Source organism: Kryptolebias marmoratus, linkage group LG22 (genome assembly GCF_001649575.2).
Source record: "Kryptolebias marmoratus isolate JLee-2015 linkage group LG22, ASM164957v2, whole genome shotgun sequence".
NCBI classification, from domain to species: Eukaryota; Metazoa; Chordata; class Actinopteri; order Cyprinodontiformes; family Rivulidae; genus Kryptolebias; species Kryptolebias marmoratus.
Window position 1 is genome coordinate 16,410,651 of NC_051451.1, and position 16,266 is coordinate 16,426,916.

Below are 16,266 nucleotides of genomic sequence, written 5' to 3' on the forward strand. Positions count from 1 at the left end.
AACTTGGCTGCATGACTTGCTGGTCACTTGGTCACAAACACTCAGAATTCAGTCAGACAGCATTGCAAAATCCTCATAGTCTCTCACAATGTTGAGTCACCAGCTTGTCTCCAAACAGTGACATCTCTTTGTGGTTTGCTAATAGTAGTACTTAAGAATAAGTATGGGCAGACACACAATTATGACGGTTTAATAACCTTAATCAAAAATATTGCAGTTTAACTGTTTTTTTTTTTGACATGTCAGGTTATTAATATATATATATATATATATATATATATATATATATATATATATATATATATATATATAGACCACTGATATACACCATTGACCATTGGTGTTCTCCAAGATCAAATTCCTGAAAAACTTGCCCTCCAATTTCTGCTTCAATTTCTGCCTTTGACGAATCACGGCTCACATCGCAGGAACAGCATGTCATTGGAAGTTGTTTTGGAATGTCCCCTTTTTAAAATAGCAACACACCTCGAAACTGCGTAGCACATCACGCCTATACTTCTGAATAACATTTGCTTTGATGTGGAAGTGAGGACGTATCAATGATTGGTTGACATGTGCAACACCTAAGCAGTGGAGTCGTAGGTTACTGGATGACCCTTATTTGGTCATATGAATTTGAATATTCGTCGGCTCGTCAGTGTTTACACTGTGATCAAACAGAAAGTACTTAACTGTGTATTTAACCTAGAATTATATTTTTGGCACGTCTTGTTTAGCGTCAATTGGCTTGCTCGACTGTATTGTCAACGTAATCAAACATGACGAGCCATGAGACTTGTCCCAACAGGACTGAAAAAAATGAATTAGTAAATTAGGTTCTATTAATGTGATTAACCTGAGTTTTCAAATCAATGGCCTCATCCATCTCCTGCTTTGGGAGCAGCCTCCCCAAAGCCGCTAATCACAGGGCTCTGACCTTTCCTCTTGGGATTAAAGCCGGATGAGAGGTTTTACAGGGAAATCCCCACAAGGAAAGAAGGGAAAGAAAAAAAAATATATAGATCCCATCATCTATGAGGTAAGCAACTGAAAATGTGTGTCCGGTCTGGGAGAGGAAAGAATCAGCTCTTTGTCTTTAGTCCCCACTGTTCTAGTGTCACTTCCTTCCAGGGTCTTGTGGCACGGGAGCTGCAGACTAGCACTGCCAGTGTATGTAAATTCCTGTTTATAAACTTTAAGTAAACAATTTTATTCGTCTGACTAGAAGTCATGGTAATTTAATTCAGATGAGTGTACGTAGAAGGTGGAGTTTGTATTCGTTTGTTGTGCTTAATTGCAAGAATCTGTTGCTAAGCACATGTAACAACAAAAAGTAAAATATTTATGTCATTTTGCTTACAGTTATAAATAATATAGTAATTACGTGTTCTTTTGATGCTAAATGCGGAATGTTGAATGGCCAGGTTGTCTGTTTCTCATTAGCATGCACATAGAGGACTTTTTTGCCTTGGTAGACACTTTTTTAGTGATAATGCTTTTACAGAATTAAGATCATATTTCCAGTTTGATGACTCTGCCACCATATGAGGAAAAGCTGACATTTGAAACACTTTGTATCAGAGATGTAAATGAAATTTAATCCGATACAGGTACATTGTACTCATGGATGTTATACACACTGCCATGTGCTAGAAACTTTGCCAGACAATTCATTTTTGTGTGCTCACTATAGATTATATTTTCTGCAAGACGGCAATCTTTGAAATGGATTAGTGACGAACACTGGTCCTGGTTCCTTTTATTTCCATTCAAAGTATATAAAACCTTGGGCATGTGTGCTGTTAAAACGGGGTATGGCAATATCAATGATTCACCTAATGATTCCTAATCTCTGGTCATGCGCAAATTTGTGTTGATGTAACTTATGTGTAATGTAATGTTTGGTGATGTAAATTTCAAGAAATCATGCTTTGTTTTTATAAACGTCTAAGGCCTGTGGGTGAATGTCATGTCCTGCCGTGTGTCTGCGATGATGGACAGAGCTTCTATAAGGTGTTGACATAATAGGAACTTCCTTTGTTTCCTCAAACAACAGACTCAAGTGGGTTGTGTTGAAGTAAAATAAAGGTTTGAGGCTACTGGGAAAATGGCTTCCCAGTATGTGCTGGGAAATTATAAATACAGCCAACTTGTAGACATAACAGATAGAAATGCTTTTTTTTAAATGAGCATAAATTATATTTAGCTGCACTTAAGCTTGAATATAATTAATTAAAATTGATTTTAACAACATAAAACTTCAACTCTTTTGACCCCTTTATTGATCCCCTGATAGTTTTTCAACGTGTGACTGAAACATAAGAACTTGATTAGTTTGGTTGACCTCTGAGGACCTCCAAAGTTAAGTCATGACAGTTAAAATGGTGCCTTGGTGTCTTTGACAGGGCAATTTTGTTCCTAACCAGTTTTGTTTTTTTATTTGTGCTTTTCTCATTAGGTGTATCTGATCAACGTCACTTACTCAGACTCCACTTCCCATGTCATCTACCGGAGATACAGCAAGTTCTTTGACCTGCAGGTATGTTACATTGACAAAATAGCAGAATACTTTGAAAGCTTTAATTCGCAGCTGCTTTGGAAGTTGCTCCAAAGATATGTCCTTCTAACTCTAGCTTGATGAGGTCAGTGTGACCCTCTGCCGCTTCTCCCTGCTCAGCTGATGCAGGCGCAGTGCTCAGTGAAAGGTCTCCTTTAAGACGGCTGCGTCGAAATAGGAAAATAGGGGAAATCCAGTCACCAGATGCAGGAAAAAACATGACCTCAGTTCGAATGCAGAATGCAGCATGGGGCGAAGTCTTCAAGATTTTTCTTCTTTTTGATCCGAAAGCCTCCAGGGAAATAGCTGCAATTCCTAGACTTACTGTAATTGTATGCATGTGATGCTTTTTTTTTGTCACAAAGATAACAAATATAAACTTTGGTGTGGCCTAAACAGCAATTTTAAGGGGCTCAAACTTGAAAAATGTAAATTTTTAGCAAGTACTTTTGTTGTGAAAGACTCTGTCTCTAGTTTTTGTCTGATAACCTCTCTTCCAGGCTCCATTCTGCAGGTTTGTGGCTCTGATGGGTCGCTTGCAGGAAACCCTTTGTTCTCTGGTCTCTCGCTAATAGCCAGGAAAATTCAGCCCTGGCCTATTTGACTGAAACAGAGCTTCTCTCGTGGCTGTGTAAACATTAGTCATGTCCATATAGTTCCCTGCTGCTGAAGTGTGTTTGTCTGGCATTGGTAATCCCTGAAGAACAACAGTTTGCAGCTGTTCATACAAAACAGTTGTTGTTTTTTTTTTCTCCTACATGAACATCATCTTGTAATTTCCCATAGTGGAGCAAACTGACTAAAAAACAAAAACAAAAGAAGAGTATATATATGATTCCTGTTTTTCTTCAAAATTGAATGGTCGAATTATTGTTTCAAATCATTGTAGAAATAATTTATTTAGACTTGCATTAATACCCCCCCCTAAGAAGTAGTCGCACTTTGAAAAATTGATGTGGAATGCGCCCAGGGTCAGGAGTGAGACTTTGCCCCAGGCGGAGGAGTTCACGTATCTGGGAGTCTTGTTCATGACTGATGGAGCGTGACGTGGATTGACAGATTGGGGCCTTGTTTGCTTTAATGAAGGCGTTGCTCCAAGCTGTCACGATGAAGCAAGAGCTGAGCCAGAAGACAAGGCTCTCAATTTACTCGTCTATCCACATTCCAACCTTAACCTATAGTCAAGTGGTATGGACTGAAAGAATGAGACACAAGTAGCTGAAATGGCCTTCCTTCGTAGGGTACCCAGGCTTAGCCTTAGAGATAAAGTAAGCTCTATTGTCAGTGGGAGCTCAGAGAGGAGCCGCCAGCCACTGGCAGGAGACCCTAAGGCAGATCCAGAACTTCTCTCTGGCCTAGAAGCATCTTGGGATCCTCCAGGATGAGCTGGACAGTGTTGCTGGGGAAAAGCATGTCTGGTTTTTTCTGCTGGACCAGTTATAAGTGGCAGAAAATAGATGGATGGATAGATTTTGGATAATGCTAAAAACATAGGGTGAATAAAAGATTCTAATAATTCAAAGCAAAATAGAAAGCCAATAGAAAATCAAAATTTTGAATGTAAAACTGACACCCACTATTTTCTTCTGACTCTTTATAGCAAAGCCAATGGTTTTAGGTTAGCAAGGTGTGGACAAAAATGCATTTAAGAGCAATTATTCACAACAACAACAACAACAACAACAACAAAACATCACAAGGTTTGACTTACAGACAGCGTCAATTATCACTCAGCACTTTACACCTTGTTTTATAAAACTCTTCATCAACAACTGTCAGGTTGACTGTTTGTCTTTTAAAGATGTGGAATCAATTTTTATTGCTCCGTGGTTTTCCAAACCTGCACTTAGTGCTAATGTTTCAGACCTCACTTATTGCACTTAACATGATTCATAAAGACTCCTCTGGAAGCAGTTATTATTTATTAGGATCCCATCAGTATTTTACTAGAGCTTTTGATGCTTTCATTCATTGTCTTTTCTGCTGACCTACATGAAGTTGTCTCTTTGTGACGCACACGCAGAGTTGAGCGCTCACATTTATTCTCTTTCGCATCGGAATAATGCCGAGGCCGCAGTTCCTTCAGCACAGATCCAAAAGGTGGTGTTTTTCATCTGCGCATGTTTGACGTGGGCAGAACTGAGCTGGTCAGTGTGTCAGACTCGTGAGGTCTCCCCTTTACTCACCCTTCAACCTCAGTGGACGGAGTGCAGCATGCCACAGGAGGATTGTGGAGCGTGCAAGCTGGCTCGATTTCCTTTTGGACACAGGCTTCTTCAAAAATCCCTTACTGGGCTTTTTTTGTTTTGTTTTGTTTTTGGATTGTCGAATTGGACCACCTTCAGCTCTGCTTTGTCTACATTGCTATTTGTCTGACTTACATTATTGATGAAAGATAGGGGTTTAAAAGGTGTTTTTTAGCAAAAGTTGCTGGCATATGAGGGAAGAAATGGTCAAGAATAGTCTTTAAATTTAAATGTTATTGAAAGGATGGCTACTCCACTCTTTACCCTTACACTTCTGATGAATAACATGGTAGAAAAAGTCTGAAGCTGAAGCTCTTTACTCTAAATATGCTTTCAGTATCAAGTTGCTGAGCCAGATATTTGTGTTTGTTATGATAGTAGCTGCCGGTATTGAATCACAAGCCTCAAACAAAGTTGCGTAACCAGCAGAATTCTGACAGGCTCTATTTTTCCTAAGTCCATATTCAACTTACATTTTTATCTTTATACTTGTGGTGGTCTTTATCTGAACTTGTGACTGATGTGAGTGTTTGACCTCAAACAGTGACATATAGAGGCTGTCCACATGGGAACATCTTTTGTGAATACGCAGGTTTTTTTTATTGTTTCAGCATTGAGTCCACACAGAAATGGAATTTTAAAATCCCCGAAACAACTACGACGTTAGAGCCTCACCTCTAATCTAACCTACGACCTGAGGGTGTCCTCTTTTTCTTGTTGTGTTTGCATTTTGCACATAGCGTGTACATTTTTGACTGCATGCTCCACGCCTTTTTTTCCCTATGTTTGGCATATGAAGGCAGAATTACATCTCCACGTACAGGTCGTTTCGTGGTGCCATTTTTGGTATTTCCCTGTGGATAATTTCATTTTTTTTTGAAACAGTACTATGCTAGTTTTAGGAATGACAAATAAAAAGATTGTTTTGGAAAAACTGTTTCCTTCTGAAGACCCTTTACACAGCAGCAGACCTGTGAATTCACTTCCACAAAACTTTTAATGTTAACTTCAGTTTATAATTGAGGTCAACTGATTGGGCGTTCTTCGGAAATAACTGAAGATTTTTGGAACGACGGTAGTCTGTCTCAGATTACTCTCCAAGTAAATCTGAGACAGATCTTGAACAATGTGATCTTTCTGCAGTAAACAACCAACAAGTAGGCGTCAAATAACAACCAAGAAATGGAATCAGATTGTTTTCCTACTCAAACATTCCTCCTCACGTCCCCCAGTTTCAGATTCCTTTCAAAGGACTTTCTTTGTCTAATTACAAGTTCAGTCTCTTTTTATCCCTCCTACTTACTCATCGGACCACAGTTAAGTTGAACTATTTTAACTGGCGATCATTACTGTTTAACAAAGCTGCTTCACATTTTCCTGGTGTTTCAATATTTATTGTGTGTTGAATTAATGGCCTTCCAGAATTTATTCACAACACTATAACTTTTGCAAAAAGAGGCTATAAAAAAAAGAAAAAGGGATTACATCATACCACCTGTTCCTGCATGGTTTGTTTTCCCAGTGGACAGTTTTTCATACACTGGAGTTTCCTGGAAAGAGTCTAGAAGAAAAATGGTGAATAATCACAGCGTCTCTAATTCCTCAATCGAAAGATATATGAAATGTGAGAATTATTTTCTCTTGGAGTTTTGTTCCAAGTTGTCCAGCTTTTACCATAGAAACAGCGTTCACACCTGTCCTGTGGGTCTGTCATCTTATCCAGGCAGGTCTTGAGGGGATGATTTTATCCTCGGTTCGGGATGAGAAGGTTCTCTGTCAGCGTTGTGGGAACTTTCCCGTCTTAGAGGGAGTGTAAGGCTTCTTTCAGCTGAGAAGCATTATGTGTCATATAAACAACAGAGTTGCCAATGTATTGTTAAAACAACAGGGATCTTTGGAAATTTCACCCCAAGCAATAAAACTGTTATTCCCATCGTATTTTAAAGACAAACATTCTGGTTTGTGTGAATTTTTTCATGTTTTTCCTTCTAAGTTTTAAGAGCAAAAGACTCTAATTTTAGCAAGGTCAGATTTGTTATCCTGCATATTTGTAGGTTTGGTTAACCAAGACTTTTCTTTCTGGTCAGCCCTTTGCTTTGCCCCCCAAAAAACACAGTCTTTTTTTTTCCAAAGCAGTTCACTGGAGGAAGAAGTACCATGACCTGCAAGAAAGTCTGAGATTTAACAAAGTCAGCAGAGGAACCACAAAATGAGAAGCCAAACCACTTCTTACAGGCGGAGTCCTACAAACACCTCCTACAGGTCCAGACAGACTGGATCCAGCTTTGCTTGATTCTGTTTGTCCACCTGGTTCTTTTTGGCTCAGGCTAGACTGAGACTGGTCTCACGGTCCCCCTCCTCGCAGTCGAGTGCGCTTCACTGTTTGACAGAGCACATCTGTAAAAAGGCAAGGCGTAACACACAAAGGCAGGGCTATATCTGGCTTTCAAGCCCGGTGTTACTGGAGGATTCTGTCATGGGTGTAATTTACAAAAAAAAGGAAGAGGTTTGGTTGATGATACACACTTGACACATTTTGCTCATTCGTTATTCAAAATACACAACGTGTGTGCTTGTACAGGATGGACGCATTCACGTCTGAGCAGACACATGCTAGCTTTATACCATCCAATTAGTCAGATTACCTGTACTGTTTTTTTAGCGTCTTAGGTTTTCTTTTAAGGGTAGGATGAGGTAATTTTGTCTGGTGAGCCAGTAATCAATCTGAAAATGTTTGTAGCTGAACACAGGTGATGAAATATTTGAAATTTAGGGGCAGCGGCTGATGTTTTTCCTGCTTTTACCAATGAACTTATGCTAGATTAAAACAAAAAAAAAGCTTCTTTCTATAGAGTGTATAGTTTTTGGTATTTTGACTGTCTTTCCATTTATCTGTTGCTTTTTTACAGATGCGAATCCTCGACAAATTCCCAATTGAGGGAGGACAGAAGGACCCCAAAAAGAGAATCATTCCTTTTTTGCCAGGTGATAAATGCTACTACCTGCAACTCTTCAGTTCGACTCCCAGCATCACCATCTGCTTTAGATCTAACAACTTACTGCGGGGTTTAGAATTTCTGTGAAACATTTTAATTTGGAGACTGCTGTTTGTTGGTGCTCCTACGTCCTCCGAAGCATGGCCTGCCCCGTCGCATTGTTTTATCAACTTCCATATTCCACCCAGGCCAAATCAATTTGAGGTCAGCCATGTCAGTAGGAGGTTTTAGCTGAGAAGGATTTGTCTTATCTGATAAAGTCATTGTGGGCCAGAGCAGTGAAGAGATCCTTTGTTAGACCAGCTTTGTGGCTCCAGCCTGCTCTGTGCTGTTTGGATCTCTGTAAGCCCAGCATGAGCTGAGCTGTATTCTCTTAGCCACAGAAAATAAGGAGGCTGTATTGTGAGATCCAAGCTTTTAGGTGCTAAAGATCTATTACTGAGTAACTACTGTATCAGTGTGTCACTGGTTATAGAATTTTTTCAATGATAGACTGATTATTCATTAAACCCTTAATCTGTTCTGGTTAAACCGAACCATTTTAGAAGTTTTGTCCTTGAAAAGAGAAAGTTTACTTTCTTCATCTGAACAAATAAACAAAATAAATCTGGATCGTTTTTGTTCATTTTCGTTGCACGTGTGGCGCTCCTGGTTCGAAATGACTGATCATTAGAAATGAATGTGAGATAATAGGTGTGCAGAATAGTCTTCAGCAGAACATATACTCCACCCAGCACACACACAAACACACACGCACTCCGCCACCCTTTTCAGGCTTCCATGGCGACGCCTGTGGGAATCTTTCCCCCAGGTGAACCACAGCTGTTGGCATTCTCACAAGGACATTGTTTCAGTCATATGTAGAACATTTCTCGCATCTCTGGTGTATAAAGTTCGTTGTGTGGTATCACAAAAACCAAACAATATACTGCTATTGGGGTGCTTGTGCCACTATTGAAAAGAATAAAATGATTTAATAACAAATGCAATGATAAACTGTAACACATAGTAATCACTGATACAGACCTCATTTTATGAGGCCTATAAAAGAACAAACAAAAGATCTAAATATCTGTTCATAGTAATGTCATAACATTAGTTAAATATATGTATGTATTATCATACATTTATAATTGAATAGACTGAGGTGGTTATTTTTGACTAGGAGAACAAAACTACCGTAGTCAATGAGTGACAAATAAACAGAAGGACAAATAACTCCACATTCCAAAACCCACCCCCACAAAAACAGTATATTTGTAGGTTTTAGAGTTGTTGTTATTTTTATTTCTATTTATCTGACGGAGCTCTTTTTCTTTCCAGGGAAAGTCTTGTTTCGCCGCAGCCACGTCAGAGATGTAGCTGTGAAAAGACTGAAGCACCTGGATAATTACTGCAAAGTGAGTAAGACTTACTGTCCTATCTTCAGACTTCCTCCTTGGTTGCAAGGAGCCTCTTTCTGCTTTTTTTTTTGAATATTTGCCACAAAGCAGGCCTCAAAATTTATCTCCTCTGCCAGCCTCGACAGGAAAGCAACTGCTCTGTCTGCTCTGTCACGTCCTGTCAGAGATGTAAATAGGCAGCTTTCAGAGGAAACGAGGGAAGTAGGGCACACGCGGGAATAAAGACGAATCAACACTTTTGAAGTACAGTAGTGCGAACAGATGCGTCTTTATGATGCGTGTGTTAAGTCAGAGAAAGGAATCTGGGACAGATGTATTGCCAAATAATTTGCTTATTGGAAATTTCTTATATAAGCGAAAAGCTGTCAAGTATGGTGTTTCCTCATTCAAGTTCAGTTGGGTGACAGTTTCGTTGAAATGTAGTTTGAACTCATATGACTGCATTTGTACTATCCTTTCCCTGTGTGTTTCTTTTGTTTGTCCCCCCCCCCTTTCTCTCTCTCTCTCGACCCAAAGCCTTCTTCCTTCCCCTCCCCACCCGCCACCCATCTCCGGCTGGTCTTCTGATCTGTAGGAAAGTGGTACTTATTGCCACGTGTGTCAAGCTAAAAGGTTTCTAAATTTTGTCTAAAAGCCGATATTTTATTCAAATTGGAACATGGTAAACAAACCAAATGTTTCAACTAGGAAAGTGTAAACTTTTTGAAAAAAAAAAGAAGGTCATTTTTAATTTTTGATGTAGGATTCCAGCTGTTCAATAATCCCGGGTCTTTGTTTCACGATGAATCCATTTTTAATTGGTGAGAGGTCTGGAATGCAGGCAGACCAGTTCAGGGCAGAGACTCTTCTGCTTCAAAGCCTTACTGTTATAATAGATGAAGTGTTTAAGATTGTCTTTATGAAATATACAGTATATTGTTCAAGAACCTGTATATACTGTTCTGATTTGATGGTGCCTTTCCAGATGGGTAAGCTCCCCATGCCATAGGCGTTAATGCACCCCCATACCATCAGAGAGGCAGGGTTTGGAACTAAGTGCTGATAACAGGCTGGATGGCCCCCCTTTTTTTAAATACGGCGGACGTGGTGTCAACGTTTTCCAATTTTTGATTTTTTTTTCCAGCTGCTTTTAGAAGTGGTTTTTGCAGACTGGTGAACCTCTGAGAGATGCAGCCTCTGAAATGGTCTTTTCCTCTTACTGACCACAAGTTTCAAAATGCTCTTCTAGCTGTTTGTTATTCATACCACTTACTTTCAGAGCCTTCTGCTGCTCCTGTCCCAGCTCTTTAGCATTGTGTTGTTGCAATAAAATTCAAAATTACCTTTTTTTTTTTAATTTGACAATTTCTCAGTTGAAACGTTTATGTTTATTATGTTTCCTTGTGAATAAAAGGTGGATTTATAAGATTTGCAAGGTTTTACATTATGTATACATTTATATTTTACACAACATCTCAACTTTTTCAGAACTGGGGTAGTGCTTACTTGTTGTTTCATTTGTGTTTTAACCAGTAGCATATATCTCTTCTTTCCCACAGGCTCTGATGAAACTTCCTACCCCCATTTCCCAAAGTGAAGAGGTTCTTAACTTCTTTGAAACCAAGTCAGAGGACCTGAATCCTCCTACAGAGTGAGTAGCTGGAACTGTGTTGAACTGTGTATTCAGCATTAGCTTCTCCTCTGAGCTGTAAAAACCCCCAGCATTGCCTTCTGGTGGGTTGTAAAATCTGTCTGCGTGTTTGTGCGGCTCAGCAGCTGGGACCTTTCATTCATGTTCGCGCGTCCCGATCCGCAGTCTTTGCTTTGTCTGAGATGATTGATAGATTCTGGTTGGGAGGCCCTGCGTTTTTATTAATAAGGATTTCAGCGAGGTGACATCTGATGCCAGAGCAAATGAGGAAGGATCAGAGGTGTCAGGAGATGCGACGAGTTCAAGTCTCGGGGCAGAAAAGGCTCTCAGTCAAGTCATCTGTCATATTCAGCTCGGAGTCAGAGTGGAGTAATTACAGCCCAGGCGTGCCGCGAGATTACTTTTTGTTTTCATTTTGTTTTGTCCTTTTCATTTATGTTCACTTCCCCACAAAAACAACAACAACAGACTTTCACTAAAATGTGAATTTATTCTTTAAAATCTGGATCTTACTTTTGTTAAGGAACTGTGTGAGAAAGCTCTCAAGTGATCTCTCAGTACCCATGCATTCAAAGTGAGGGCCTCATGTTGTCTTAGACATGATCCAGTGCAGCTTAAACTGAGACGTCAAGGTCTAAAAGTCCTACCACTTCTCTTTCACTTATGCTGCATCTTTCAATGACTATCAGCTCTTTAATTCTCAAGTGGTTCAGATCACAGGTCAAGATTGTGATTGAAAGTTTGTAAAGCATGGGATTACAGTTTTTCCTAAATCTTTTGAAAAATGTGTTGCAAAAATTAGCTTAACTTTCCTCTCATCAGTTTTGATTTAAAGACCATTTTCTCCTAAGTGAAGCAGAATCTCGTTTTGTTGGCTCTATTGTTGCCAAGGTTCCTGCATCCAACACTGCCATCTAATGTTCAACAAAGAATAAAATCAGTAACGCAACGTCACCACTGGAGGGCGCCTCTTAATAGGCTTTTAAAACAGGTTTTTCCTGCCTTTTAGTGACTGAAAAATGCTCGGAATCACTGGGCTCTGTTTGTGTAAACAAAATGTACAAGTCACAAAAAAAGCATTTTTTGCTCTCCTTTTATTTGGGCTTTTTGGATTTCTTTGTTAAATTAATTGATATTGTTTTGTGTTACATAAATGCTCTGGAACTGAAATAAAACTAATCTAACAAGAATAAAAAGGACTAACCACCACAGTTTCTAGCTTCATGCAGAAAGTTAAAGAACTTGTTTTTGGACTTAGAATCTATTCTTTGTCACGTAGTCATGCAATCACTGGGGGATGCATTTTTCTCTTAATTTAATGTAGTTTACTTAGTTTAAACCTTAGTATTGTATCCAAATTGTAGAAATATCAACTTTTGGCACATACATGTATTCATATACACGCTTCTTTTTGTTCTGTTTTACTAACTCAGGTTATAGTTGTGTCCCTAATTCTTATTATAACTAAATAATAGCATAGGTTTAACAACATACCTATATTACAACTACGAGGTAATTAGTTTGAGTCGTGTGGGACTGCATTTGTCTGAAAGTCTGTTTTCTCTGCAGCCTAAAGGTTAATATGACATCAGCTCTTCAGCACAAGGGGAGTGATTAGTGGTTGATTCGTGGTCAAACAAGCATTCTTTGACACTGATGTCAGTCGGCAATCAGAGCCAAGCTGTGCTGCAAACTTGAGCAATTGTAGTATTGTAGCAGCACTGTTACATTTCACTCAAAGCCTCCTGTTGCACGTTTTCCACGAAACACGTCGGCCCTTCTGCCTTATCACAGTGATTTGCTGCCCGATGATGTCGACCCACTGACCGCGGAGCCAGAGGTTAATCCCGCAGAGGTAAATCTGAGGTCACGCAGGAGTGTCTCCTTAACGGAGATATGAAGCAGGACTGAATCTGCTGCTCCATGCTTTGGTTGAAAAATGTTTCACACATTCCTTTTTTAAAACAGGCCAAGAAAAAGTACTTGCTGCAATCTGTCAAGTTTATCACACGTTCTTCTGAATTTTAATTTGAAATGGTATTTTGTCCCTCCATGTGTTTAGGTTATGAGCATCTCCTGACTTTTACACAGCGAAATGTGTCCCAAAAGGCTCGGGCCCATTTTCTTAAACATATAAAACGTGTGGACACAGCCTTCCTTCTGACTGTTGGGTTTTACTGGTGACAGAAAGGAGAGCACACAGAGCCAAAGCTGTGTGCTCACTCTGTCTCCTCCGGGGAGGGATATAACTCCACCTCTGTGTTTGTGCTGAGGGTCACGAGCAAGCACGGCGGGTCAGGCATTTACTTTCTCCTCGTCGTTTCTCCCCGAGCTTCAGTTTCATCTCCACCCAGTCAGATTCTGGCCAAACAAACACAGAAATCAATTTGCATTCTTAGCTTCTAAAACAATAATGTCATACAATGGGAGCGGTGAACCGTAAACTGCAGGCATGTTTTGCACAAAGTCTGTGTTTATTGTGAAAATGCCGATTCAGCATTCACACTCTTGCTCTTCAGTTTTTTTTTAATTTGTCCGAATTTTTTCATTTTTTGCAATCTCACTACTTCTGTGTACATTGCACTATGTTAGTAAATTATTTATTTAGACGTTCAGCTCATTCAGCAGATGGGTGCTATGATTTTTGTGACTTTTACAATTAAAAAAAAATATCTAAGTCTATTTACAAATATTTTCAACTTAGAAATACATTAAGATTTCTTTAATTTCTTAAAAAATATTTTCTTTTTGAAATCTGCTTCAGCATAGCTGCTCTATTTGTTGTCTTTCTATTATACCCTAGCTTTTACCTACCGTTCTGCTACTCTTATCTTTTAGCTAGCATTTTACTTTTTCTAGCTTTTAGCTGGCCTTTTGCCAATTTTAACTTATAGCTAGTGTTTTCCTCCTTTAGCTAGTGTTCTTCTTTTTTAGCATTTAGCTAGTGTTCTGCTTCTTTTAGCTTTACCAACTCAGTTTCAGCTTCTTCAGAAAATTGCAGCAGTCTTTCAGCACCCAGGATTCTGTCTCTGGTTATAAAATGCAGTTTTTTAAATAAACTTGTTTAGTAATTGCACATTTAAATATCTCTCCTTAACTTGTGATAATAAATATGTATCAGTTTAACCTATTTCTGCACATCATGCACAATAAAATGAAATACTAAAACTGGAGCTCAAGTATAAACACAGTTCTTCTTTTGTTTGATCTAATTTCACATTTTGTTTTTGGCTGTTTTGTGTTCAAATTAGATGTGTTTTCTATGCTTCTAATATAACTGTATCACAATTACTCACACATCTGGAAACAGAGGAGTCCTGGGCCAGAAATGACTTTATCTAACGTGACAGAGGGTTATATTGCTAAAATAAAATGCTTCTCTTAAGTTTCTGCTCAACAAAGTGTATCTAATGATTTATTTGTGGATTTGGTTTAGGTAAGAATCACATAAAAATAAGCATGTTTTTTTATTTAATATGTTAGGGCTGGACATTTTAAAACTAAGTATTATCAAACTACATTACAACAAACTAGATGTCTTTAAGTCATTCACCTTTTCATTTAAGCACAACTTGTAACTTAGCGTTGATGGAAGTCGTGTACCAGTGGTGTCAGTGTGAATTATTAGTTTTGTTTTGTCCTCCAAAAACAAAAATTTTTTTTGCAGAATAATCCATAATAAACATTGCAAAACAGCCATAAGAGGTTTTCTAATCAAAGTTGATGAACAGACTGCGAGCGAATGTTGGATAACATTTATCCAACCATGTGCTCATATCCTTGACTAACTGTGGTCCCCGTCCTGCTGCTGGCCTCTCCAGAGAGCCAGGTGTCTGTTTCCATCTGTGTCAAACCTCAGCTTCTCATCAGTCTTCTCCCTCTGCTGCTCAGATACCTAAATGAGCACGAGCAGTCAGCCCACACCCCTTAAAATGGTCTTGTGGTTTGAAATATTTACACATTTCCTTCCTCTGAAGCGTCCTCATTTATGTGTCTGCAGCGTGGATGATGAAGAATGATCGCTCATTCTGAACTGACAGCACCTTAATGAGTAACTAATGACGAATTTATCATTTAGAGCTTCTGACAAACTCTGTTCACTTTGAAACTGTTGTAAAATTTCTTGGCAGACTAGAGTGACACTGGGCAATACAGTTTTTATTCTGTGTGATAATAATGCAACACAGAACATCTTAAAAAAGACAAAAACAAAAAAAACAAACAACAAAACTCTGTTTTCTGTTGAAGAAGCTGCAGCTGAATTGTCAAAGTTAAAACAATCAGAATGTAAGCTAAATTCTGAACACCAAACAGTAGCTAAAAGCTTAAACCAGCAGAGGAGTAGCTAAAACTAAATCAAGCACAACGGTAGCAAAAAAGCTATATCACTAAAAGCTACAACTAACAAAACAGGTGAAATCTAAAATTAGCAAAATAGTAGGAAAATAAAATAGCTATATAATAACCAAACAACAGCTATAAACTAAAACTAACACAACAGTAGCTAAATGCTAAAACCAGCAAAACAATAGCAATACAGTAGCTACCATTAGCAATAGAGTAGTTAAAAGACAAATTCATCAAGAAGGTAGGTTAAAGATAAAATTAGCAAAACAGAACCAAAATCTAAAACCAGCAGATTGGTAGTTTAAAAATAAAATAAATATAACCATAGCCAACAGCTAAAACTAGCAAAACCATAGCTAAAAGCTAAAATCAACAAAATCTTAGTTAAAAGCTAAAATCAACAAAACCTTAGCTAAAAGCTAAAATCAACAAAACCTTAGCTAAAAGCTAAAATTAGCAGAACCGTAGCTGGAGAATATTTCAAAGAGAGCAATATTTTGAAGGGATTGAAGAGATCCTAATATATGTCTATGGGGAGTTTTTGTTCTACCTGAAGTTAAATACCTTGAAAAGTATAAAAGTTATAAAAACCAAAAGTCACATCACCCATTTCCTGAATGAGCTGAATGTTTCGGTACATGACAAATTAAAATTGCACAAAAGAATGCAGAAGTTAATTTGCAAAAAATGTGTGGAAAAATAAAAGAACAGGAAAATATTAGTGAATGCTGACACAGCATTCTCATATATATATATATATATATATATATATATATATATATATATATATATATATATATAAATATAAATGCAATACTGTATCTTGTCATCGATTGCACAACGCAAGATCAACATTTAGGAAAATAGAGCTGGGTTAGAAAAAGAAAATCTGCAACAAATGTCCCACTCTAAATTTAAAACAGAAGTAACTCCATGTCTTGGTAATAAAACAAAACACATGCCTTGAAACATTTTCATTTCTTTCATTTGAGTTTTCTGAATTGCTGCAAAAGTTTTCTTTATTTTAATATTTATTTATTTATTTTTACAAAAAAGGGCTTCAGTGCTAAATGATAGTTAACAAATC

General features: G+C 38.2%; 1 protein-coding gene across 5 annotated transcripts in view; it reads left to right on the forward strand.

The window, feature by feature from the left end:
* The window catches only part of sh3pxd2ab (SH3 and PX domains 2Ab), a 55,520-nt gene that overhangs the window by 6,574 nt on the left and 32,680 nt on the right, over positions 1–16,266 (forward strand). For 2 of the 5 annotated variants that reach the window (XM_037973735.1, XM_037973736.1), the window contains exons 1-5: positions 947–1,039; positions 2,459–2,539; positions 7,713–7,788; positions 9,123–9,199; positions 10,741–10,832. In XM_037973735.1, the coding sequence (XP_037829663.1) occupies positions 962–1,039; positions 2,459–2,539; positions 7,713–7,788; positions 9,123–9,199; positions 10,741–10,832 (404 nt within the window). In that variant the 5' untranslated portion in view covers positions 947–961. Of the gene's footprint in view, positions 1–946; positions 1,040–2,458; positions 2,540–7,712; positions 7,789–9,122; positions 9,200–10,740; positions 10,833–12,443; positions 12,450–16,266 lie in introns of those variants that run through there. The other 3 variants (XM_017430300.2, XM_017430310.2, XM_037973737.1) reach the window with 2 other exon arrangements.